The following is a 24,554-nucleotide window of genomic DNA, read 5'->3' as shown; positions in this document are numbered from 1 at the left end:
CTTGAGTAAACATGTAAATAATATGTGAATTGTATCTGGGGAGCCTTGTTCTCTCACTCTCCCATGGGAGACACCAGAGCTGCCCAGTCTGTGCTCCTGTCTGGGCAGGGAGCTTGGGTTGTGGGTCTGGGAAGGGCAAAACCAAACAGATTGCTGGGAGGTGGTGAGGGGTTTTCATTATTTAGGTATATTTAGGACAGTAGGCTTTTTTGCAAATGAAGCTGGTCTGAGCTTTAAAATTCTTTGTGTTGTTTAAGAAAGCAATAGTTTTTCATTTCCATGGTGGGGGTGTGTATGTTGTCAGCCATTAATTGACTGGAGATGTTTTTTTAACACATCTGGTTTTGGAGGTACAAGTGTGTCTTTTAAACCTCTGATGCCTGATTTCCCAGAGAGATCTTGGTTGTTTATTTTTTATAGAGTCTTTTGCTTTTTCTGTTTTGATTTTGTGACCATTTTTCCTGTGCCGAAAATGTGCCCCTATCCTGCACATCCACCTCCAGCTTCCACCCATGTTTAATTTAGGGGACTCTTCTGTAGAAAGCCTGTACCTTTCTGTAAAAAGAAAGGTACCTTGCTGTACCTTTAGTGTCAAGATGTACTTTTGGAGGGTAAATTCAATCTCTCTCTCCCCAGGGCCTTCTCATTCCTTTTATTGAGTTGTTTAGTCTATTAACATTCCCAGGTACTTTTTTGTAAGTATAACCAGTCCTCATCATGTGGGTAAAGTTAGAGAGAAAGTTATTGACTATAGCTTTTCCCTTTATTTCATTTAATTCTCTGATATCAGTGCCAATGTCTGTGTGAGACTGCTCTCAAATGGAAGGAGCGCTGTTAGCGAGTTGTTGGGGAAACAGATATTTGTTTGCAAGTGCCAAGGCATTTGCTATCCCTCCTTCTCTTCAGGGATAAATTGAGATGATTCACTGTACACTCCAACTCTAATTTTAATCCCATTTAAACAAATAATTGTGCCCTGCACCTTTCCTCGTTGTAAATTCACTCTCTCATGTGTCTGTGGCCAAGGCACAGAGACAGTTACTAACTAGAATAAATCATACAATTCACATTTTGTGGGAAAACCTGCATTGCTAGTTAAACTAGAGCCATCTGAACAGAGAAAATGAGTACCTAAGACTGTAAAACAATTCAGGAGGAAGGTGTCTCTGCCGCAGGGGACAGTGGAAAAGTGGAAAGTGAGGAAAGTGCCCTTGTTCTGGTCTGTGGGCAGTGTGGTGCTTGCAGCTGGGGCTGGGAGCACAGCAGGGATGGAGGGGAGGTTCCTGCCAGGCTCTGCATGGCTCCTGGCAGGAGGGCAGCAGGGCTGGAGGGGCTGTTGTCTCCTGCTTGGATTCGCTCTGGCTCCCCAGCTGCGCTCCCCCCTCCTGCCTGCCTGCACTGATGAGCATCCTCCCTACGGGAGGCTTTCTCCGGAGCGTGGTCGCTGCTGACTGACAACCTGAGAAGCCTCTAAAGAATTTAGAGATTCTTTAAAGTCATTTAGAGATTCAAAAAGTCTCTCACAAACTTGTGGTGTAGGAGATGGGGCACAGCCTGCGCTGCTCTCAGTGCTGGGTACCCACAGGAGAGGGATATCCAGTGACATGGAGGTGCTTGCAGTGGGCACCACGGGGCTCATCCCCTGCAGCCTGAACAGGGTCTCAGCAATGTTAGGCATGGGATCCCTCCTTGAGCTGCACCAACGGAGTTGGGAGCTTGAGGAAAAGAGACCTTGGCTGTTGCCACAGCTTTTTCTTTTGAACGCCTGCGAGCGCAGTCGCACGATTTGTCATCAGGCCCTTCAGTCAAAAGGGCAAAGATGTGTTGGAAGCAGAGAGCAGCTTTTGGTGGATGGTTTTGTTGTGTGGTGCAGTGCAAGTCCTCAGATCACAGATGCTGGGTCATGACGGTTAAACTTGAAAGGACTCTCATGCAGCACATTTGTTGTAGGGAAACACTGGTGTAGCGAGAGCAATCTTACCGGGTGGCAAATGCGTCTGTTTGCTTGCTCGTTTTAAAAGGCTCTTCTTATTTAAAATGGTGGGTACTGTTAGGAAAAAAGAAGTAGCATTACCATACAGCGTGGAATACATGTCTCTCCTAGGCAAGCCATGCTGTTTGACTTTCATCTTGCATAGTAAAAATCCTATAGTTATTTTCTTTTTAAGCCTTTCAGTTATTTCTGTCAGGTATTGATAAGTGGAGAACTTCCTTCCCACCTCTGTTTCATGCAGTTCCCCTCAGGCCAGTTACAAACATTGTGCAGATTCATGGCCAATGTTTATGATAATCAGGAATGTGTTTCATATTCACCATTGTGCTGTTACATTTGTGGGTGCTCTTTTTAAATTTTTAATTAATTTCTTAAAAATTGTTCACTAACAAACCCAAAGTCTTAACTAATTGTACTTTGCCCTAATGCACACCATCCCTAAGCAATGGGAGATTTATCAGCTGGAGCAAACCCCATTTCCAGTCTTGGGTCAGATGTAGCTGGCAGCTTCTTCAGCTCCAGGGATACCCACTGGGGTCACTGGGGCACACAGGCCCCTCCAAAACCAGGCAGATGCAGGCCTTCAGGGGCTGCACTCACCAGACATGTGGAAGTTGTGATATTTGCAAGTGCAGCTTCATTTCCGTTCATGGTGTTTGAATGAAATCTTAATTCTGAATTCACTAAAGGGACAGGGAATATATGCACCTTTCTGAAAATATCTCTAATAGAACTGGCTATATCTCATATTTATGTCACTTGAATTTTGAGGAGTGTTGAGTAACTGCTGTTCCTATTGAATTCAATGGGATTGCTGTGAATACAAAACACATTTGGAAGTCAGAACAATAATGTGTGTGCATAGCTGTAAAACAGGTTACTTGATACCGTTTGTCACATATAATTTACTTTTCTTCCCTTCTTCTTTGAAGGCAGTATAAAATCTGGATGTTGTTGGTTTTTACTGTTTGTTTATTGCTGAGTAATTTCAGCCAACATGTGTTTTTCAGCATTAAGTCTATTCATCATGAACATCAACCCATTGAGAATGAAAGTGCGTCACAGTTTTCCCACCTAGATCAAAATGAGAGTCTGGAACAGCCTCCTTCTTTTTAACTTAACAAGCTGGTTTTATTTCCCCCTGCAACTTGCTCTAATAATATGACCAGCTTTAAGTTCCTCAGGCTGGAAAGCTTGGCAGTAAAGTTCCATGTAGGGCAGAGTATGAAACATAAGGTTTTTCTCAGGTTTGAAACATGGCAATTGTCTTCTCTTCTACTGAGCACTGATGGAAAATACTAATTTAGAAGCAGAATTCTGTTCTCTGGAAAGTACTTATCATCTGTTAGAGACAGGGACTGCAAACCCATTTTCTTACAGGTCAGGTCACCACATAATATCAGTTGAAGATCACATCACAGAAAGCCATCCTAGCAATGCAGTCAGTTCTCGTGACCTCAGCAAGAGGGCACGGAGCATTTTTGGTCCATTTTCTCACTTCTAGTGGTTCTTTTGGCTCACAGCTGATTCATTACAGAAGAATGGAAACAGCTCTGCAGAAATGGAAAGGCCATTCTAGTATTCTCTACCAGCACAGAAGCGGATAGCCATTTGTCTTAGTAGTGACAGCAGATTATCAGAGAACTCTTGGCAAAGCTGTCTTTGTCCTAGTTTGCCACTGCCCCAGTTTTAAAGGCACTTGCTTCTCCAGACTGCTGCCCACACCATCAAAATGAGCTCTGACTTGATTCTGCACAAGCTGAATATCCTGTGGGAAAGAAAGTGCTGCTTGTGCTTGTCAGTGCTGACTTCCAGGACTCGCTGCTCGCTGTGCAGGATATGACCCTTAAATGAATTTTATGAATGAGCTAAATGGATTGTAATTGATGACTTGAAAGTACAATGTGAAATCATGAAAACGAACACAATAAAACATTAAATTAAATCACACCAATCTGGTCCATTAGTGGAGAAAAGTCTGCCTCTTTACTTTCAGCTTTGCACTCAGTGAGTTTCTGCAAGCAGCAGCTAGTTTGTGTTTCTGGTGCTATGGATATGAACTGAGGGAAAGAGCTGAGTCTGTGTGACCGCACGTGCCTGAGGGTACTCAGCAAAACAGCCTGAGAACAGGTGCCTGCTGTATTTGAGAGCTGCCTGATCAGATGGGAGGGAGGAAATCGTAAATCTAGGAAATTCATCTGATGCATTTCATCCCACCAGAAAGGCTGTCCCACTGGCCACATTTCCACGAGCAGCTCAGTCTCAGTCTCAGGTGTGTGCTGTATGGGAACACCCTCCCTGCTAACAGCAGCCCAACACAAGGAAGGGAAAACATCTCTGTACAGAGATGAGAAAACGCATGAAGTGATGCAGGTATTGCAGAGAGTGCACAGAGGCTGATGTCCTTCCACGGCTCTGGGCTGCATCTTTGGCTCTGCAAAGGGGTGGTGCAGGGCCCATTCGTGCTGTGATGAGGGCAGGCTCTGCAAAGCTGCTGTGAGGGCTGCTCAGATCACTGCAGCCACCCTGCTTGCATCCCTATGCTTAGATAAAAAAGAAGCTCTTAACTGCTGTGTGTTGTCTCTTTGTTTTGCATAATCAAGTGTTGAAACAGTGATAAATGTTGACATCAAGTAGCCAGAAGTGCAGAATATAATTGTGTGAGGCCAATGAGGTCATATGAAGTTTGTGCTCTGGCTAACATAATATGTAGAAATATTACTAACAATTAGCATAAGTATTGCCATTTATTATAACTAATTTTACAACTAATTATTATAAGTAATAATTATTCTACTAGGATTTTTTTCCTGAGGGCTTTGTCATTCCTAATGTTTGAAAGTTATAGATGTTGGAGCTGAAACCCTAATTCTGTAATATTCTCTCAATGTGACTGTTGCATCCATGTGCATCTGTGTGACTCCATATACAGTTTTGTTCTACATCTGTCTTCCAACATGCCCTTTTGCTAAATGCTCTGTAGGCATCAAAGCAGGCAAGAATGACACAAGACCCTCTAGGTAGCAGGGTAAGCAGAAGCAGCAAGCTATTAAGATCTTCCTGTTATTTCATTGATGATTTTGTAGGTATCATCTTCTAATCTCATTTAAAAAATACTGAATGTGCATTTGAATATTTCTGAGGAGAAAATTGCTAAGCAAAATATAGATATAATCCTACCATTTTGGTAGGAATAGGGTGAGTTGTTATTGATTCACAGAGCACGACAAAACATCACTGCATGAATTAGCAAACAGCTGTTTCTAATTTGAGTTTAGAACTGTACACAGAGGAACTTGTTTTAGTGTTCACTCCTTTCATTTATAATGAATTTTAATTACCGCTACAGGTGAGAAAAATGTAGAAACAAGCTTGTATCTTGTGGAAGAAACAAAGGAGAGACAGATGCTAACAGATTTACAGTCTGTGATAAAAGGAATGTTTTGGTACACTTTACATGTAATTAGAGTGCAGCTGTTTTCAGTCCCAAGTCCATGATGCACAGCAGAATATAGTATCTGCTGCTTTTCCAAAGGGAGTAAAGAAAAACAGTGATTCAACTCTGAAAGCATTTAGTTTATTCCTAGATCTAACATAAAACTTTCTCCTCCAGCCCTATTATGCCATTTATCGAAGCGTGAAATAACTTACTTAATGATATGTTAATTTTTTGTTACCAGCAAAATACAGACTGTTTGACATAAGGAAAAATAATGTTAAAAATAACATTTTATCATCTGCTCAGAATTATGGATCACCCTGTCCATGGTCATTACTGAGCCTTGATATCTCTGCTAATGGGAGACAAGGGCTCAGGCATGCATTACTCTGCCTTAACAAGTTTCTGTATATCAGCTAAGCTTCAATAGACATCTTTGTGTGTACTTTTAACTTGCAGTATAAAAAAGACTAATTAGATGTATCTTTGATCACTACAAAAAGGTTTAAACAAAGACAGCAAGGTTTAAACTGTCTATATGTAACAGTTTATCTGTGGCAGACATCCCAGCAAGTTTAGTGTTTGAAATTCTGCACTACATCTTGTGCTGATTTTGTATTCTAAATACAAGTTACTCTCTGCATGAGAAGAAAAATCAGATTATATATACTTTCCATTGAGCCAGACGTCTTCCTTGCTTTTTAAAAAAATCACTATAAAATGAATTGCAGTACAAAGCTGAGAAAGTGGGAGAAGAGTCACTAACCTTTGGTAATTTAGTCCAACAAAAATGCTTACCTCATAAGCATGGGATTAGGCATAACTGAATTTTTCTCAAATCAGAGATAATAATGAAAGCAATGCCTGTGGTGCCACTTACATTAGCACCTCTTAGACTTTTATCCAATTTCATGTTTGCTTTGAACATTTTATACATATACACACAGACACACATATTATATATATAATAGCATAGTGCCTTCAAATACAGAACTCTGACCTGTTTGGTGAAGAAGCTGATGTCACTGAAGTGTCAAGCTCTGTGTAGAGTTCTTCAGAGCAGTGTGGATTTCCCAGGCCCTCCTCCCTGCCTTGGCTAAGGGTGGGTTAAGCAACTCTGGGGGACAGTTGCATGATATTTTTTTGAGGAATAATTATAAATAAGTTGCAGAAATCTTCCTTCTCTCACTTATTGAAGTGTGCTTGAGTGTGCAGTAGTGCTGGGTGTCAGTCACAGCCCAGCAGTGACAGTGCCATTCAGAGCTAGATGCAGTGTCAGTGTACAAGGACTTGCATTGCCACAGGGGCTGGTGGGTCACAGTCCATTATTGCCTTCTGTGACACAACGAACAGAAATGTTCATTGAAGCTAATAAATGCATAAAAAATCGAGTTTGGAATATTATAGGTACTTCTAATTATTTCTTATAACTGTGAAGGAAATGTGCAGGAAAATGGGACCAAACACTCCAGCAAAATAATTAAGCAAAAAGCTGTTGCAGTGCACTGAAAATGTTGAGCTTAAAACATTTGCTGTGTAAACTTGATTTGCATTATTTCACACCAGCACTGCAGTGTAAATGAGCAGCGTATGCTATGTGAGGTTCTTACTGTAATCCATTGTAATGATCTATCCCTGGCTTTAATACACAGTGCAGCAATGCAAAATTTACTGTAACCAGTGCTGAGAATTTGTTAGTCCTCAATCTCTGTGTTTTATTCTCATAGTTAAGCATCTGCAATAATAATAATTATTGAAATTGATAGCATTTCTATTGGACTTTCCATCTGAGGATGTCTCAGGGTTTTCACAGCGATACAGAAGTAAGCCCTACAATTTGCCCTTGAGAAGCAGATGGCTTTTTGCTATTATGGAGATGAGGAACTGAAGCACAGTTCAGAAGCGTGTCTTATGATGCCAAGCTTGCAAGTGTGCTTTCAAAACTTACTTTTTTGGGTGCAAGAATTCCATCAACTTTTAACACCTTAAAGCATTTTCAGTGCTTTGACCATCTTTAACTTGTGTACCATGGAGGGACTCAGAGAGAACCAGAAGTCTGAGCTTAAACAGCAATCTTTCCTTCAACAATCAATTTGGGGTTTTGTGTTTGTTAATTTAAGTATTTCTCTTGTGTACTAGCTCTGTGCTAGAGGAATAAACCTGATAGAATAAGATCACATTCTAAATCTGACCTCCTTGCTTTATTGTCCCGTATGGAGATGGCCTTCTGGGCTCAGGAGGGGAGTCTTAAAGATGTTTCTTTGGCCAGACCCTCGATTTTTCTGATGCCTGGGGCTGGTTGTGCAGGCTCTCCTGAGCCCTGTGGTGCTCAGTCTGTGCTGGTGGCACTGGGAGGAACTGGCCTGCTGTAGTGCCTGGGCCACATTGCAGCATGCCCGTGCTGTGCAGGGATCACAGAGGCCCTGGGGAAGAGCCCCCTGAGCTCCCCATGTGTAGGGGAGACAGGGGGGGCGATTTTTCAGTGCAGAGGGACCCAGTGATACTCTGATGGTGAACAAGAGCTTTAGGCAAGGACAAACTTCAGGTCCAGGCGAGCAAATGTGGTCTCTGTGCATGTGTTTTGTTCTTGAAAGGAAAAGGAACCAGCTGGGGTAGCCTGGGTTTGTGCACTTCCTGCCCAGGAATGTGGCCCCCAGGGCTGGGGGAGCTCAGCTGAGGAGCTGAACAAGAAGATGAAGCTCTGCTCAAAGTTCAGCAGGAGTGAACTGTTTCCAGCTACCTGTGGGCAGGGAGATGGGAAGGTGTTTGCAGGGATTGTGAAATTGTGTCTGGTTGATTATATTTCTATTAGCAAAATAACTCTGGAATAATAGATATATCAATGTCAGCAGTGTATGCTGAGATGGCAGTGCTGCTTACTCCTGGCAATCTGTGATGAGCCATTTGTCTCCCTTCTAAGAGAGACCACATCTTTTTAAAACTTCATTTTATTGTTTTAGCTTCATGAATATGTCTCTGAACTTGGCTTGTGTTATCTGGAAGATAAATAGAGAATGAAGTATGATTTATACTACATTTTGGCCAAATTGTTCTTCTTAGAAGGAAAAATACATTTATTGAATGCATTGAGGCTGGAATTAGCTCCTCACTGATGATGATAAATGCTTGCAGTCCTGTAAACGTGCTGAACATTAAGTTGCTAAATTACTGTACCACTTTGAGATTGATTATCAAGAATGGCCCTTTAAGCTTCATGACCTGCACATATATCCTGAGGACTACTGGCATCCTGAAGCTTCCTTAATGCTCTTTTTTTTCCTAATTAAACTTTTTATTGAATTTTCTTACCCTTTTAATACTTGTTTTGATTCTCTTATGCGCAAATGACAAAAGCCTTGCACCAGCCATGTGATTCTCTATTTTAGAACAGTCCCACTTTGCAGGATTAGCCATTTTAATGACTTTAATCTCCTTTTTGAAAGTGATTTTTCTCATTCTGCTACATTCCTTTGATTGCATTAATGTAGAATTATTATTCTAACCATCTTTGCCAGACATGTCATACCACATCTAAAATATATCTTCCCATTAAAATATTACTGTGGTAAAATACCTTAGAATTTTCTCCTCAGTTCATTATAGGTCTTTTCTTCAATTAAATATGGCAAGTTAAAATTAACAGGGCCATTATTCATTCATTCCATAAAGAGATTAATGATATAATGAATTTTCCCTAATTTCTTCAGTTTAGGTGTTCAGTAATTTAGTATCTTGTTAGTAAGAAATCCAGGTAGGTTGTTTCTGGTGCTTAAAGTTTCTTCTAAAATTCTTTTTGATCTGTAAAAGTATGAGAAAATGCTGGAATAAAAAGAATTAAGAAATTAAACATGAAAATTGGTTAAAGGTCTAACTGAAGCTAACAAAAGGAGATAATCTTTGCATTCTATGTAAACACTTCCATTTTATGACAAATCCAGCTTTCCAACCTGAGAAATGTTATTTTTTTAAAATCCAAATTATATTAGCAAAGGCTTTGTGCTTCACTCACAAAGTAACACTAATACCAGCTTTCTTTGATTTTGTTTTTGGAATAGCCCGATATGTTTGAAGAGCTGCAGCTGGAGGGGAACATTCTATTTGAATGTTAGACTGTTTTGAGGTAGATCTGTTCATTTCAGAGGAAAAATAGACTTTCTAGAGATTTGTTCAGTTTGTGTGGTGGGCCAATGTAATGGTTGGCATAGGTGCATATGGAAGTAAATAAGTTAAAGCAGTTGGCCCGGCCTGTGTTAGCCCTGGATTTGGCCCATGGCATCTCAGGTTTCCAGCCGAACAATGGAGCTTTATTCGGTGGAGGCGTTTGGAGAGCTCGGGCTTCTCTCGGCGCGGCCCTGCCCGTGTGCGCCGCCGCTCCGCACACGGCACGAGCAGCCGGGCTGCGAGAGGGGGGATATTTCAAATGCACGTGTTCCCACAAACATTTCTGCAAACAGACACGTAAAATTATTATAATTACAGCCCGTAAACCCGAGCAGTAACTAGCAAATGGTTGGGTGCTTTTCCTCTTGTTGTTTTTCTCCTCTCTCCCCCTCTCCGTAGACAGCAGCAGCGGCACAAACGCAACATGTGCTGCCCTAGTTCAGGCCCAGCATCCCCCTCGTGCTCCCCTTTGTCTCCTTGCCCCTGGAGGAGCCCAGCTGGTGAGAGGAGGGAATTAGGCAGCCCTGAGCTACCGGCACCTCCCCGGGGCCCCTAATCCGGGCGCTGGCAGCCGGCTGCCTCTTCCCTCCGACGGCCCGTGGCCGCAGGTCCGTGGGGACGGAGCCCCGGATCCGGCTGGCGGCAAAGCTGGGGGGCGGCGGGGGCCGGGGGCTCCCCGGGGGCTCCGCAAAGCTGTGCTGGCAGCGCGGTGGGCGGCGGAGGTGGCTTAAATTGGGAACATGAGGCTTTGTTGCAGCTGCAGAGAGAGAGAGAGCCGTTCGTGGTCGGGGGAGTGAAGCCTGAGAAAAGTTCCCATAAAAATCAGGAGCTCCTTGTCTCTGTTTTAGGCTTGGGCTCCGCCAGATTTGGAGGAGCTAGTTGAGCGCAAAGACCTTGAGCATCTTGGAGGCGCGGATGCTCGCTGAGAGTCGAGGTGCATTTCGGGAGCAGGGAGAAGCAGCTTCTCGGTGTCCAGCTCTGGAGCAGGAGGTTTAGATAAACGGGGGAGCAGAGCTCTCGGGAGCAGGGGGTGCAGAGAGCCTGATCTGGAAAATACACACCCCCATCATGCAGGAAAAGTTGTTTGGGGTGTGCTTATTTGGTTTAGTTTTTTCCAAGGTCGCTGCTCTCTTTCTATACCTGGGATGAAAAAGCAGGTGTTTGCCAGAGCAGCCAGTGCTGCAGGAGCTGGCTGGTACAGGGGTGATACCCTCACTAGCCGAGCCCTTCTGTGAGAGCTCCTCACCCTACTTGTGCCTTCTCTACTTGTGCCTTCTCCGCCTGGAGACTCTGTAGTTGGCAGGCACGAGGAGTGTGCCTGTGGCAGCCTACACACACAGTTGGGGATTCTTTTTATTGGTTTGTTTTAGTAAAAATTGAAGTATTTAAAACATTAAGTGTTTTATAAGGACAGTGTATCTTGAGAACCGGCTCCTTTTTGGAATCTCCAAAGGAATCTCCAAATGTTTGCATGGTCAGCGCCTTCCATCATTTACGGAACTTTATTTTTGCTTCCTTCTGTGGTTTAGTTTGATATCAGACTAGTGGCAGTTATGTTTCACTCAGCATCTCTGCATTTGTTGGAATTAGGATATTTGAGCTCACTCTCTTCTGTTTCTTGTTAACAATTCTGTTAATGAAAGCTGACAACATTTTATGTATTTTTCCTAAAATGACTGTGGGGCTGCTGGAGTTGATGCTGTGTTTCTTTATGGTTATATGGAATTATAAAATATTTTTCAAAGCTTCATATTGAGTAAAGGAAATAGTTATTAAAATAGAGGCTGGGCCATTTTTAGTTTATCCTGAACTTGATTCTTTTGTGATGTCTAAAGATCTCTAGTGGTGATTTTCCTGGGCTTTAAAAAAATTTGTTCGATTTTGTAACAAGAGAGAAACATTACCTTTTATACAAGTAAACATGGTAATGGTGCAGATCTCTTCTCTGATTTTCTTGAGCTCTCTCAAATCTGATGCTTTTATTTCACCTACATGTTCAGCTCTGCCTTTGAGCAGCCTTTCATTCTGTTACAGTTTTCAGACAGACCTGAAGGATTTTTTTAATGGAGACATTACTTAAAATCATCTTGATGTAGCATTTAACAGACCCACAAATTCACAGGTGATCACTTAACACTGTAGCTTTCTGAAGTGTTTGTATTGCTTCATTGCACATTGTGTTTCGCTTTCTTTATTCATTGTTTATTGCTTTACAGTACAGTGAGCAGGTGTTAAACCTGCTAAAGAAAAACGCTTTTTATTAACACTATGTGTTGGCATATTTGTGAATTATGTGTACAAATATATTTTTATTTTTCTTTCTCAAACCTCCTTTCAAATTCAAGAGGGTTTATTGGGGGTTTTTTTGAGTTGATTTTTTTTTTTAATGCTGTAGTAGCAGAAGCCCATAGTGTTGTTGAGAGCTTTGTCCTTATTTCACAGATGCACTGGGAATTGTTTTTAATCTCCTTTCTGCTTTCCCATTACAGATGGTGATGACGACCCACAACTCTCCTGGGTGGCTTCATCTCCCTCCAGCAAAGATGTTGCATCACCCACTCAGATGATAGGAGATGGGTGTGATCTTGGCATCGGGGAGGAGGAAGGGGGGACTGGCCTGCCGTATCCCTGTCAGTTTTGTGATAAGTCCTTCATTCGCCTGAGCTACCTTAAAAGGCACGAGCAGATCCACAGTGACAAACTACCTTTCAAATGCACCTACTGTAGCCGGCTTTTTAAGCACAAGAGGAGTAGGGATCGCCACATAAAGCTTCACACAGGGGATAAAAAGTACCATTGCCACGAATGCGAGGCTGCATTCTCCCGCAGCGACCACCTCAAAATCCACCTGAAAACCCACAGCTCCAGCAAACCATTCAAGTGTACTGTGTGTAAACGTGGGTTTTCATCCACCAGCTCATTGCAGAGTCACATGCAAGCTCATAAAAAGAACAAGGAACATATGGCAAAGAATGAGAAAGAGGTGAAGAAGGATGATTTTATGTGTGATTACTGTGAAGAGACGTTCAGTCAGACTGAAGATTTGGAGAAGCACGTAATGACACGCCACCCACAGCTTTCCGAGAAGGCAGATTTGCAGTGTATTCATTGCCCTGAAGTATTTGTAGACGAAAACTCGCTGCTCTCACACATTCATCAAGCCCATGCCAACAAGAAACACAAGTGCCCTATGTGCCCAGAGCAGTTTTCTTCAGTGGAGGAAGTCTATTGCCACTTGGACAGCCACAGACAGCCTGACTCCAGCAACCACAGCATCAGCCCTGACCCAGTCCTGGGGAGTGTGGCGTCCATGAGCAGCGCAACACCGGACTCCAGCGCATCGGTGGAAAGAGGTTCCACTCCAGATTCCACCTTAAAGCCTTTGAGAGGACAAAAGAAAACCAGGTCTGTTGACAGAGAGGATGGCCAGAACTGGTCTAAAGTTACTTACAGCTGTCCCTACTGCTCGAAGCGTGACTTCAACAGTCTTGCTGTTCTGGAGATCCATCTGAAGACCATTCATGCAGACAAACCTCAGCAAAGCCACACGTGCCAGATCTGCCTTGATTCCATGCCTACACTGTACAACTTGAATGAACACGTGAGAAAAGTGCACAAAAACCATGCCTATCCCATGATGCAGTTTAGCAACATTTCTGCCTTTCATTGTAATTACTGCCCGGAGATGTTTGCTGATATCAATAGCTTGCAGGAACACATCCGCATTACCCACTGCGGCCCAAACGCTACCCCTCAAGATGGCAACAATGCTTTCTTCTGTAACCAGTGCTCCATGGGCTTTCTGACCGAAGCTACCTTGACTGAGCACATCCAGCAGACTCACTGCAATGTAGGAAATTCAAAATTGGATTCCCCTGTCATTCAGCCAACACAGTCTTTTATGGAAGTTTATTCATGCCCTTATTGCACAAACTCCCCCATTTTTGGCTCCATCCTGAAGCTTACAAAGCATATTAAAGAAAACCACAAGAACATTCCTCTGGCACACAATAAGAAGTCAAAAGCAGAGCAGAGTCCAGTTTCTTCTGATGTTGAAGTCTCTTCCCCTAAAAGGCAGCGGCTTTCTGCAAGCGCAAACTCAGTGTCTAATGGCGAATACCCATGTAATCAGTGTGATCTAAAGTTCTCAAATTTTGAAAGTTTTCAGACCCATTTAAAGTTGCATTTGGAGTTGCTGTTGAGGAAACAGTCTTGCCCTCAGTGTAAAGAAGACTTTGACTCCCAGGAGTCTCTTCTGCAACATCTCACCGTACACTACATGACAACTTCCACTCATTATGTATGTGAGAGCTGTGACAAACAGTTTTCTTCAGTGGACGATTTGCAGAAGCATTTGTTGGACATGCATACTTTTGTGTTGTATCACTGCACTCTTTGCCAAGAAGTTTTTGATTCCAAGGTATCTATCCAAGTGCATCTGGCAGTCAAGCATAGCAATGAAAAGAAGATGTATCGTTGCACAGCCTGTAACTGGGATTTTAGGAAAGAGGTGGATCTCCAGATCCATGTGAAGCATAGTCACTTGGGTAATCCATCAAAGTCTCACAAATGTATCTTCTGTGGTGAGACCTTCAGCACAGAGGTAGAACTGCAGTGCCACATCACAACCCACAGCAAAAAATACAACTGCAAGTTTTGTAGCAAAGCTTTTCATGCCATCATCTTGCTTGAAAAACACTTGCGGGAAAAACATTGTGTTTTTGATGCTAGCGCTGAGAATGGTACAGCTAATGGCATGACCCCAACAAATAAGAAGACAGAAGGGGCAGATATCCAGAACATGTTAATGAAGAATCCAGATACTTCCAACAGTCATGAAGCCAGTGAGGACGATGTGGATGCTTCTGAGCCCATGTATGGCTGTGACATTTGTGGGGCTGCCTACACTATGGAGGTCCTCTTGCAGAACCATCGTTTGAGAGATCATAACATCAGGCCTGGGGAGGATGACTGTTCCAGGAAGAAAGCAGAATTCATCAAAGGTAGCCACAAGTGTAATATCTGCTCAAGGACCTTTTTCTCAGAAAATGGCCTGAGGGAGCACATGCAGACCCATCGAGGCCCAGCTAAGCACTACATGTGCCCCATCTGTGGGGAACGCTTCCCATCGCTCCTGACCCTGACGGAGCACAAAGTCACTCACAGCAAGAGTCTGGATACAGGGACATGTCGGATCTGCAAAATGCCACTGCAGAGCGAGGAGGAATTCATCGAGCACTGCCAGATGCATCCAGATCTCAGAAACTCCCTCACTGGCTTTCGCTGTGTTGTCTGCATGCAGACGGTCACCTCTACCCTGGAGCTGAAAATTCATGGGACGTTCCACATGCAGAAATTGGCAGGAAACTCTGCAACCTCATCACCTAATGGCCAGGCCTTGCAAAAACTCTACAAGTGTGCGCTGTGCTTGAAGGAGTTCCGCAATAAGCAGGACTTGGTAAAGTTGGATGTGAATGGCCTTCCCTATGGCCTGTGTGCTGGATGCATGACCAGGAGCACCAATGGACAGTCTTCCAGCTTGACTCCACAGGAGGTGAACGAGAGGCCGTGTGGCAGCCTGAGGTGTCCAGAGTGTAGTGTAAAATTTGAAAGTGCTGAAGACCTAGAGAGCCACATTCAGGTAGACCACCGAGACCTGACACCCGAGACCAGTGGCCAAAGGAAAGGTACCCAGACGTCCCCTGTTCCCAGAGTAAGTACAGCTGAACTTTAAAGTATCTGAGGGATAAAATGTAGACCTTCAATGTGAGAACTGATATGATATTCTTTTTTTTTTTTAATTGTCACTTTATCAAATCACTTATGCTACTAAAAAAACCTCAGCAAAACAGGAGGAAGAGTAGAGTAATTCGCATAGAACAATCAGAAGTTGCTCAGCCTCTCAGGCACCTTGATTCCTAGAAGCAGCACATCAGATTTTTTATCTCAAAACTGCCCTAGATTTACCAACAGAGAGCTGGGACTCTTGGGCAGTGGGGATTGAGTTTGTCCATGAATTCTGATTCTACTGAACTGGCAGATCTGGAAAAGCTGGGGTAGTTTAATGAAAAATGGAGATGCTGAGAACCCAAAACAATAAAAAAAAATCTAATCTGTCATATTTGAGGAATGAGGAAAATAATAATGAACAGGAGGATATAGGAACTTGTGAGGGAAAATGTAGTAAACTCCATCCTACCCCCCAACTTCTCACTTAAACCACATCTCTGTGCTAAAGAGCTTGTCCCTAGCAATGTCTGTCAGAGTGAACCTTGTGAGGTTACTTGGAGGTCTGTATGCATTTGTATGAGCTTGTTTGCATGTGTGTGTGATTTGAAAAGAACCTGCTTCATGGCCCTTGTGTAGGGGCCAGTAGGGGATAAGTAGTTTCTTAGCAAATCTGGACATTGTCTAATGCAGATTACATAAAAGTGTGCTGTCCTTGACTTTTTGCAGATAGCCTGCTTCCCTATTTCTTAGCTTACAAGTTACTCAGGAACATGCAGATCCAAGTAAGGTTCCAGAAGCCTACTCAGGAGATTAATATCATTTGCAGTTTATAGTCTTTTTAAATTATTTGTTGACGTTTTGGTTCAAGAATGGGCCAAGTCAGTCCTTCCTCTGTCAGGAACAGATGGAATGAGAAGTGGATTTTGGAAATCTTCTCAGGAGACCAACAGCAGACACATCTGAGTATTGATATCATCTGACATTTTTAATTAAACATGATGGGGTGAGATTTTCAAAAATATCTAAGGAAATTAGGCACCCAACTCCTAATGAATAATTCCAGCCGTAGATGCCTGTTTATGTCAATCTGCTAATTAAAGCACCCACAAACACATCTTACTGAATTAAAAGCACCTGAAAATACCATCCATTCAACTAGAACACCAGGGGCTTGGTAAGTAAGAGAGGGCCCTAAGTATGTTCTGAGGACATGGGCTGAGGTGCCTCCAAGGGAGCTGGGGCAGGTTTTTCCCTGGCAGGAATTTGGATCCCTGCTCCATGTGGGGCTGTGTGGGGCACCAGTGTCTGGCTGAGCTGGGCTGGGCACGGCCATGCTGGAGCAGTGCCCCAGTCCAGCCTCCTGAGCCAATCCCACAGAAAGCTTGATTTCTTTTCTGGTCTTTTCTCCTTTGGTAAAACCACTGGGTATTGTTCCCTTTGGGTGTGACTAAGCCTCCAGGCACACGAAAATAATTTTGCAGAAGAATGAAATATCCCACCTTTGGTGTGATACCTAGGTCTGGCTAGGTCATTGTCCTTTTTGCTCCTCAGGACTTTATTTTCTTCTAAATTCTTGAAAAATACTTCTATTCTATTAGGTAGGACTAATTTGTATTTCTGCACCTATGGAATTACCTTTCCCTTCCTTATCAGCTAGCAGAACACATTGCCATTTTCTGTCTTATTTCTTGCTTTAACTCTTTCTTTTCAGTGACAGCTTCCATACTTGTTCTCTCAGGGGAAAATTTTAAGTTCTTCAATAAGGTAAATGCTTTGAATTTCATCCCATGAGGGAAGTTCTGAGTTTCTTTGTAGAAGATAATGAAAAATCTGCATTTGTGATGATGGCAAATGGTACCTTACTGGTGTCTGTGGCCTGCACATATGCTAATATCAGAGATAAGCATCCCAGGAATATATATATTGTTATTAGGAATAATTCATTATCTTATCCTTTATACAGGTACAAGATCTGAATCTGATATCAGTTCACAAGAAAACCATTGGTGTTTCACTCAGAGTTCTGAAGGCAATGAGTGCCCTTTGTGTTTGCCTAGTAGAGGGATTTTCAAAGAATTATAATGGCTTTTAGATGGTGATACATCTCTGCATTCAAGAAAAGTGTTTACTTAACTTCATTGGCTTCACAGAAAAGCAAGTTGAACATGAGCTCTCTTGTCATCTTGCTAGTGTACTGCACACAGGTAAAATACCCCTTTAATGGAGCATCTGCAGTGCCCAGTGCATGTAGAGTGATCTGCACGTGTTCAGAGAACAGCTACTTCTTTCCATCTCTTGAATATTCCTACATTCATTTTTTAAATAACTTACTTCTTTTTCTTTCTTAAATAGAAAAGCAGCTGAAGATTAGGACAAGGTACAGTCAGAAGTATCATACAGGTAGATTAGATTTTTATGTGGTGGGTAGATATTTCAGAGTAAATAAGAATAAGCTGAATGAAATCCAACTAAATGGAAAAGATGATAATAACATATAAAATCTGTAACTTCTTTCTATGTGAGAAGTTGCTCCACCAGCCGTTATTTACTTTTTGATAGAAGAGGTGAGTGTGGAAACCTAAAGGAATTTCAGGAAAAAAAACTTAAATGAAGATTTAACCCCAAAGTGAAAGAAAGGGGGCAAATAAATATTAGCCCTTGATGAATAAAGAGTATCTGGGAAGAAAAACAGAACAGGAGAAACTGAACAATTCCTTTTTACTGGAGGTATTTAAGTTTGTGTATATATGCAAGTGTATATAGCACCACAAACGAAGTATGATCATTTTGTTATATTTTGTTTTGGTTTTTTACTATTAAATTATTTGAGGTTTTATTCTGAAGATCAATAGGAGACAGCTAGAGGAGCATTGAAAAAATACCGAGAATTGAAAATCCTGCTGTATTCTGTCTTCCTCACATTTTTAGTATGGCCCACAAACAGGAAGAAAACCTGTCAATTGATCATGCTTGTTTCTAGAATGCCTGCCTAGGATCCATTCATGTTGATCAACAAGACAGATTTCCAGGCAGGCATAGTTTTTGCAGTGTGTATGTGGCAATATCCTCTTTGGAGGATTTGTTTTCAGGAGTTTTAAGACAAGTCAATGGTCTTCTGCAAAAGACATCACTAAGAGGAATAAATAAAATACATCTTAGTAGTAAAATATTCCTCTAACGTCCATTTTTGTTTCATTCATATAGTTTTCTCTGAGCTATTCTCTTTGGATACACCTGAAAGTGTTTTTTCATATAAGCATCACAGATAATGGTATTATTCCAGTATCTGACACAAGTATAGTTCAAGGTCTTTTTTATATTACATTAAGATCTCATCGTAGGTGATGCTTCCCTGTTTTTCTGAATGTCTTTCTGTGTTTATCACCTTCCGTTCTGAATATATTTTATTAATTCATTTCCACATGCCTTCTAGGGGAATATGCATATTTTAAGAAACATGACTAATTGTTTAGTATTGAGATTTTTCATTTCCTAATATTGCAAAGCCACATTTCAAGTCACTTTCTCTTACACAGATTTATCTTTATTTTGTGCCACAGGTGTCATGAAAAATACTTGTTTAGCATTGACAGTGGCAAATGTTTAAATTTCCATTTTCATCTTGAATGGTGTTACTATTTTTAGCCCACCTAGGTTATTTGGAGTGAAGAAGCAAAGGAGGTAGCATAGAAAGTTTGAGAAATAAACCCTATTGTGTTCCTTTATTCAGTTTCTTTTCTCCTGCACACTTTCTTGGACTCAGTTCCTTCTCTTTGTTCTCCCCCACAACCCTTCTCTTCCCTTGTAAATCCACTTGAATGGAGGAATATTTTCTTTGTGGAACAGGAAACTATTTCCAGATTTAAAGGAGGATAGTCTGGAAAACCCATGGGAACAATAGATACTTGAGAAAAGAAAACAGAACCCTCTGTTGTTATTATTACAATTGTGTGCCAAGACTAGAATTAAATATCGTACATTTGTGGGGAATGAGCTCTCAGCTGAAGGCCTGCTCATCTGGTCTCTCTTATCACCTAGATGCCATCACCTAGACTCTGTTAGCTCCTCAGAGTGTGGGCACCTTCGCTGTCACCACTTGTGAAGATAAAACTTTACAAAAAGATAACTGAACGCTTAATAATGTTCATAAAGCAGAAAAGTAATAGTAGAAGATCATATTTGGTACCACAACTCATTATAGTTGTATTAAAACTAGTGCTCCCCATTTACTGATAGCAGAAGGATGTTTTGTGACATTCTTTTAAAGGCAGTTATTAATGGGCCAAAAGATCAGCTCTTCCACCCCTTGCATATACACTTGGGTGCTAATCTAGCTGTAGTTATTTTGAGACTTGTATAGGCCATTTATTAACCTCACTCCATGTCAAGTGGGGCATCCTGTCACAGGAGCCATCACCTTGCTTAAGCTGCTCATGTGCATGCACAGGTCTCAGCTGAGGCTAAAGGTAGCACAGAGAGGAAGTCTCAAATCTGCTGAGGGTTCCTCATGCCAAGCAGAGTGTTTTATAAGATTGTGAAATGGTGTGGAGGAGTTAGCACTGGGTCTGTGGGTAAACAAAGACATTCTGTCTCCAGATCTGTTAGTAAGTAGCTTTCAGAAGCACCAAAATCAATTAAAAAATGAATCATTTGTCTGTGTTAAATATAACTTTGAAGGTTTGAAATAGAGTCAGGCTGAAATACTGTCCTCTAGCTGGTTACTGAGGGAACCCTCATAGCTGACATCAGCGTTGGACAAGGCACAGAACTTAGCTTTGAAGTTTTAAGGAAGAGGAAGGCTTCGAGTTTTAAAGGTGACTGTGTGACCACATGAATCAGTCACTACCCAATCCTATTTTGCTCTTTCCAGGTTTTTTGTGTTGTGTTTTGTTTTGAAGTTAGGAGCCCTCAGCATGTGTGTGCCAGTGTGTTTGTGAGGACATGTGTATGTATGTGTGCTGCGCTTGTCTGCCAGAACAGATTCCCCTGAAAGAGTGCTGCAGAAATCCAGCTGCTTTTCCATTAACAGCCTTGAGTTCCAAATGGACTCCAGGAGGATACTTTCTTGAGCTGCCTAGGGATAACTAGCCAATCCAAACTATTTCCTTCGATATGGTTGGCTGTGTCAGCTTTCGGCCAATGGAGTATGGCCTTCTTCCTATTATCATGTTAATCACCCTTTGCTGTTTTAGCCTAGAAAGCCCTGCCTAAGCAAAGGCACACTGGTACAGAATTCATGGAATATGCCTAACTTCCATGGTGCATTTGTTATTACGGTGTTACAGCCTGTTCATTAGCTTCCAGCAGGCTACCTTGTTGCCATTGATGACATGGGAAGTAGTTAAGCTCTTGGTAGCACCTAATTTGTTCTTTCCTCAGCAGGTGCTTGAGGAAATTGGATCCCATGCACAGAGGGGGTGACAGCAACTCTTCTGTTTAACTCAAAACTTCTGACTTATTACTGCTGTCCTAAAAATGGGGGTCTATACCTGGGTGTGAGGTGGAGGCCAAAGAAAAAGTAACGTGCATCTAAAAGTCCACAAAAAGTACCCTCAAAACTATTTTCCTTCAAAAGGTTAACAGGGTGTCATTTACTGAATTGGGCTTCTCTGTGCTGTTGATTTGGGGTTCTCATCCATCCCTTGTGGCCAGCACACAGAGATTTCACGTGTATTCTGCTGCCACCAGCTTTGGCCGTGGGATGCAGACCTCATGCTTGTGCCTTTGGAATTATTCTTCAGAAACAAGTAGGCACAAAAGGCCCAATTTTTTAAAATTACACATCAAAAAATGTCTATTTAGATAGCATATTCATATGCAGTAAATAAGCATGTACATCAAACCAAAGCACCATTCATACTTCTGCTTTGGGAAATAAGAGTTTTTTGCAAGTGTACAAAAGCTTAGCCTTCATGATTTTTGATCCTTTTTTTGTTGGTTTTTTTTCCCCTGAGTTGGATGTCCAACTTGTTGACATGCATTTTAATTTCTGCAAATGGTGCCTTGGATTTTTTCCTGCCATGTTGCACAAGTACACGCATCACTGTAAATCTGAGTGCAAACACCATTTTCCATTTGAATAAATGGCTCATGTAATTGCCTCTTCACACTGTCTCCTGACTTCTGCAGCTAGGCCTCCCTGGTATGACTTTGAGATGGAGAAAATATAAACAGATTGTACCAGGAAACAGTTCTTTATGATAATGCAGTTTTTTCAAGATTTCTGATTAGAGACGAATACAAAATGCATCATTTCCTTCACTTCACCAAGTAACTGTAGGTGCTCTGCCTACTCTATGTTGAGTTTAATGAAAGGTGGAATTTTTTGAGAAAGTTGATCTTAGTCTGAAAACAGTTACTTTTCTGTCTTTTATTTCATTCTGGGGGAATTTTACTGCTATGGGTTAAATGACAGGTGCAAACTCCTTGTGGCTCAGGTACTCAGTCAGATTTTCAAGTAGTGTAACTTGAAATTTTTAAAGTTGAAATTAAAATTTCTCCTAAAGCAGGTTGGTAATTATAGATTGTGTTTATGGTCCCAGAAAAGCCTGGCCTGGGGATATATGGGCAAAAAAAGCCTCAGTGGAGGAAATTTGAAGCATATAACGTGCTGTATTCATGATCACACTTGCCTTATGCTACAGTGCAGTTTTCTCTAATCTCTTTTTGGTTATTAAACAGAAAAAGACCTATCAATGCATCAAGTGCCAGATGACCTTTGAGAATGAGAGAGAGATACAAATCCATGTCGCTAACCATATGATTGGTAAGACATTCTTTACACTAGGCCACTCATTGGCTACTTGTTTTTTGCTACTCTTTGACATTCACTATTCTAATAACTTGTTAATATTCATGCTGTAATTTATTTTTTTATTTTTCAAGGAAAATGATTTTGATGTAATGATTCTTCACTTCAAAGCTTTTTAAATATGTGGTTATAGAAGTGTTACTGCTGAGCTTTTTCCTTATCCTTCTGAGTCCTCATGTAGCATTTTCATTTATATTAAAATCAAACTTTTGACAGTATCTTCCATTTGATAGCATAAATTTCTCTCTATCTGTGTAAAAAGTACTTGCCAGTTGTCAACCACTTAGGAGCAATTATGTTTCAATTTTGTATGTCATGACATTGAATAGATGTAACTGCTAGCATTTTCCCAGCTAAGTGTGGTGAATTCCTGAGGAACATTGTCAAAACAAAACACTTACAGAGTTATTTCAGTGGTTTTTTCTACTTTTCCCAACAATTCTGGACTTCAGAAAGTTCAGCTTTTCAGACATACAAATGTTTTAAAAATCAATGCTTTCTGCCTTCCGTGACAGTCCTGTCACAGGAGTTAGTAAAATCATTGTTGTCACCTGCTGGGTTGTACTTCTGCTGCAGCTGTGATTGCTTCTCTGATGAACACAAAGAAAGGTTTTTTCCTGTATGGACAGATGTTATAAATATATGTGTTGGCCCAAGAGGTCAGTTTATTTTGGTGCATAGACCACAAGAAGATTCTTACACATGCCGCTGTAGGCATGTGTTGGATGAGACCCTTCAAGGACCTGGCAGCGCTCTGTGTGTCTCATACTTTCCTATGCAGCATTTATCTCCCAGAAGCATAATGGTTTTCCTTCAGCAATTTTACATTTATGAAATTATTCTCCCATCAATTCTGCTATGTAACTCCTATTAGCTTTGAAGTGGATTATGAATAAATGCCAGAGAGAGAGAAATGTGGACTGACACACTCTTCAAACCCCTACCCCCAAATGAAAAACATACATATCAGTCACAATCATTTTCATCCAAGAGCCAGACAGGAGTTCTAAGTTAATGTCAAGCAGGTTAAGATTAAGATATCTAAAAGTGTTTGCTTTTGTAGCAGGTGTTAATGTAATCTCTTGTTTGCAAGCTTGAAGAGTGAGATCCTTGTTAATTGGACCATGGTGATTTCATGTAGCTCCCTCCTAGATTTTGAGAAAGAAGTCCTTAGCAAGCTTAGCACTTGTTTCAACTTAATTTGTGATCCAGTAGCTAATAAGTGATTTTTAAATACAAAGGTCATGAAATGCTGAGTTAAGGTTCTGCTTGATTCAAGGGGAACAATTTTTTTCCTTTTGGAAAAATGTAATTTCTTCATTTTCCAGTAACTTATATGTGAAGTTTATTTATGTATATGCCCATATTAGTGCTGTCTGTAATAATATACAATTATACACATGACCTTACAAAGTCCTTAGCACCATTGGAAGACAACAGGTATAGAAGGCATTGAAGGCTGTGAAAATTGTGGTGCTGTTATTTGTGAAAACTGTACCCATTGTTTCCTTGAAGCTGTACATCGGTTACTTTAGTATTTGGAAGAATTCTATGTGGTACAAAAGTGCTATGGGCCCAGTTCTGTACACCTAGAATATGGTAAATACCAGGGTGTGGTAAGAAAATATGTGATAATTCCACTGTGGTGTCATATCTTCATGTCCCTTTGCTGAGGTACGTGCATTAAGTTAAGGTCATCACTGCTTTTAATGGTTTTGTTTAGGAAAGAGCAATGTGTAGAAATCTTTAATATGGAGCTAAACTTCCTCTCACTCTGGGCATCTCAGTTTACAACCCTCCTGGGCCCCCTCTCCCTCAGGACATGCAACTGCTCACAAAAAAGGTGTTTCCAGTGAGTTTGCTCATTGGTATTTGTTCTTTACTGGGGAATACTGAAGAGAAAAGGAGAGGCTAGATGTCAGCATTTCTTCAGCAACAAATGCTGTTCAGATTGTTGGTGTTAATTTACATAGTCCTGGGATGGTAATATTAGAGACAGAGACTAACTCCCTCCTGTGCTTGCTCCTATCCCCCTTGGTCATAGCCTGAGAACTTTGTTCCCTTGTTCAGGCCTTAGGACAGCTTGCACAGGTCTCCCTGCTGCTTAGGCTGGTTTAGCACTGATAAGGGGTGCAAGAGTTTCCCTTCTCTGTGTTAGACCAAGTCTTGCCAGATGGGCAGCAGGAGAAAGAAGCTAATATAGCTGTGTCTGCAGCCCAGGTTCAGTTCACAGGAATTATTAATGTCATTGTTGTCAATTTAAAATCTGCAGATGAGGATTTGTTTGTGCTGGAGGGACACTGAGATCTCAGGGTGAACATGCAGGTGTTTGGGAGACAGGAGAAACTTACCCTCAGACTGTGTGTCCTCAGGAGCTTAGGGCTGGCCTCATCTCAATGAACTTGTATCTGTCTAAAATT

General features: G+C 41.6%; 1 protein-coding gene across 2 annotated transcripts in view; it reads left to right on the top strand.

The window, feature by feature from the left end:
* Positions 1-24,554, top strand: part of ZNF423 (zinc finger protein 423) — a 225,077-nt gene that overhangs the window by 115,706 nt on the left and 84,817 nt on the right. For both annotated transcript variants that reach the window (XM_066557160.1, XM_066557161.1), the window contains 2 exons: positions 12,083-15,306; positions 22,005-22,089. In XM_066557160.1, the coding sequence (XP_066413257.1) occupies positions 12,083-15,306; positions 22,005-22,089 (3,309 nt within the window). The remainder of the gene's footprint in view (positions 1-12,082; positions 15,307-22,004; positions 22,090-24,554) is intronic.

This window comes from Molothrus aeneus, chromosome 11, assembly GCF_037042795.1.
Source record: "Molothrus aeneus isolate 106 chromosome 11, BPBGC_Maene_1.0, whole genome shotgun sequence".
Lineage (NCBI taxonomy): Eukaryota > Metazoa > Chordata > Aves > Passeriformes > Icteridae > Molothrus > Molothrus aeneus.
Note: the sequence above shows the minus strand (reverse complement) of the source record. Positions and strands in the feature narration are given on the sequence as shown.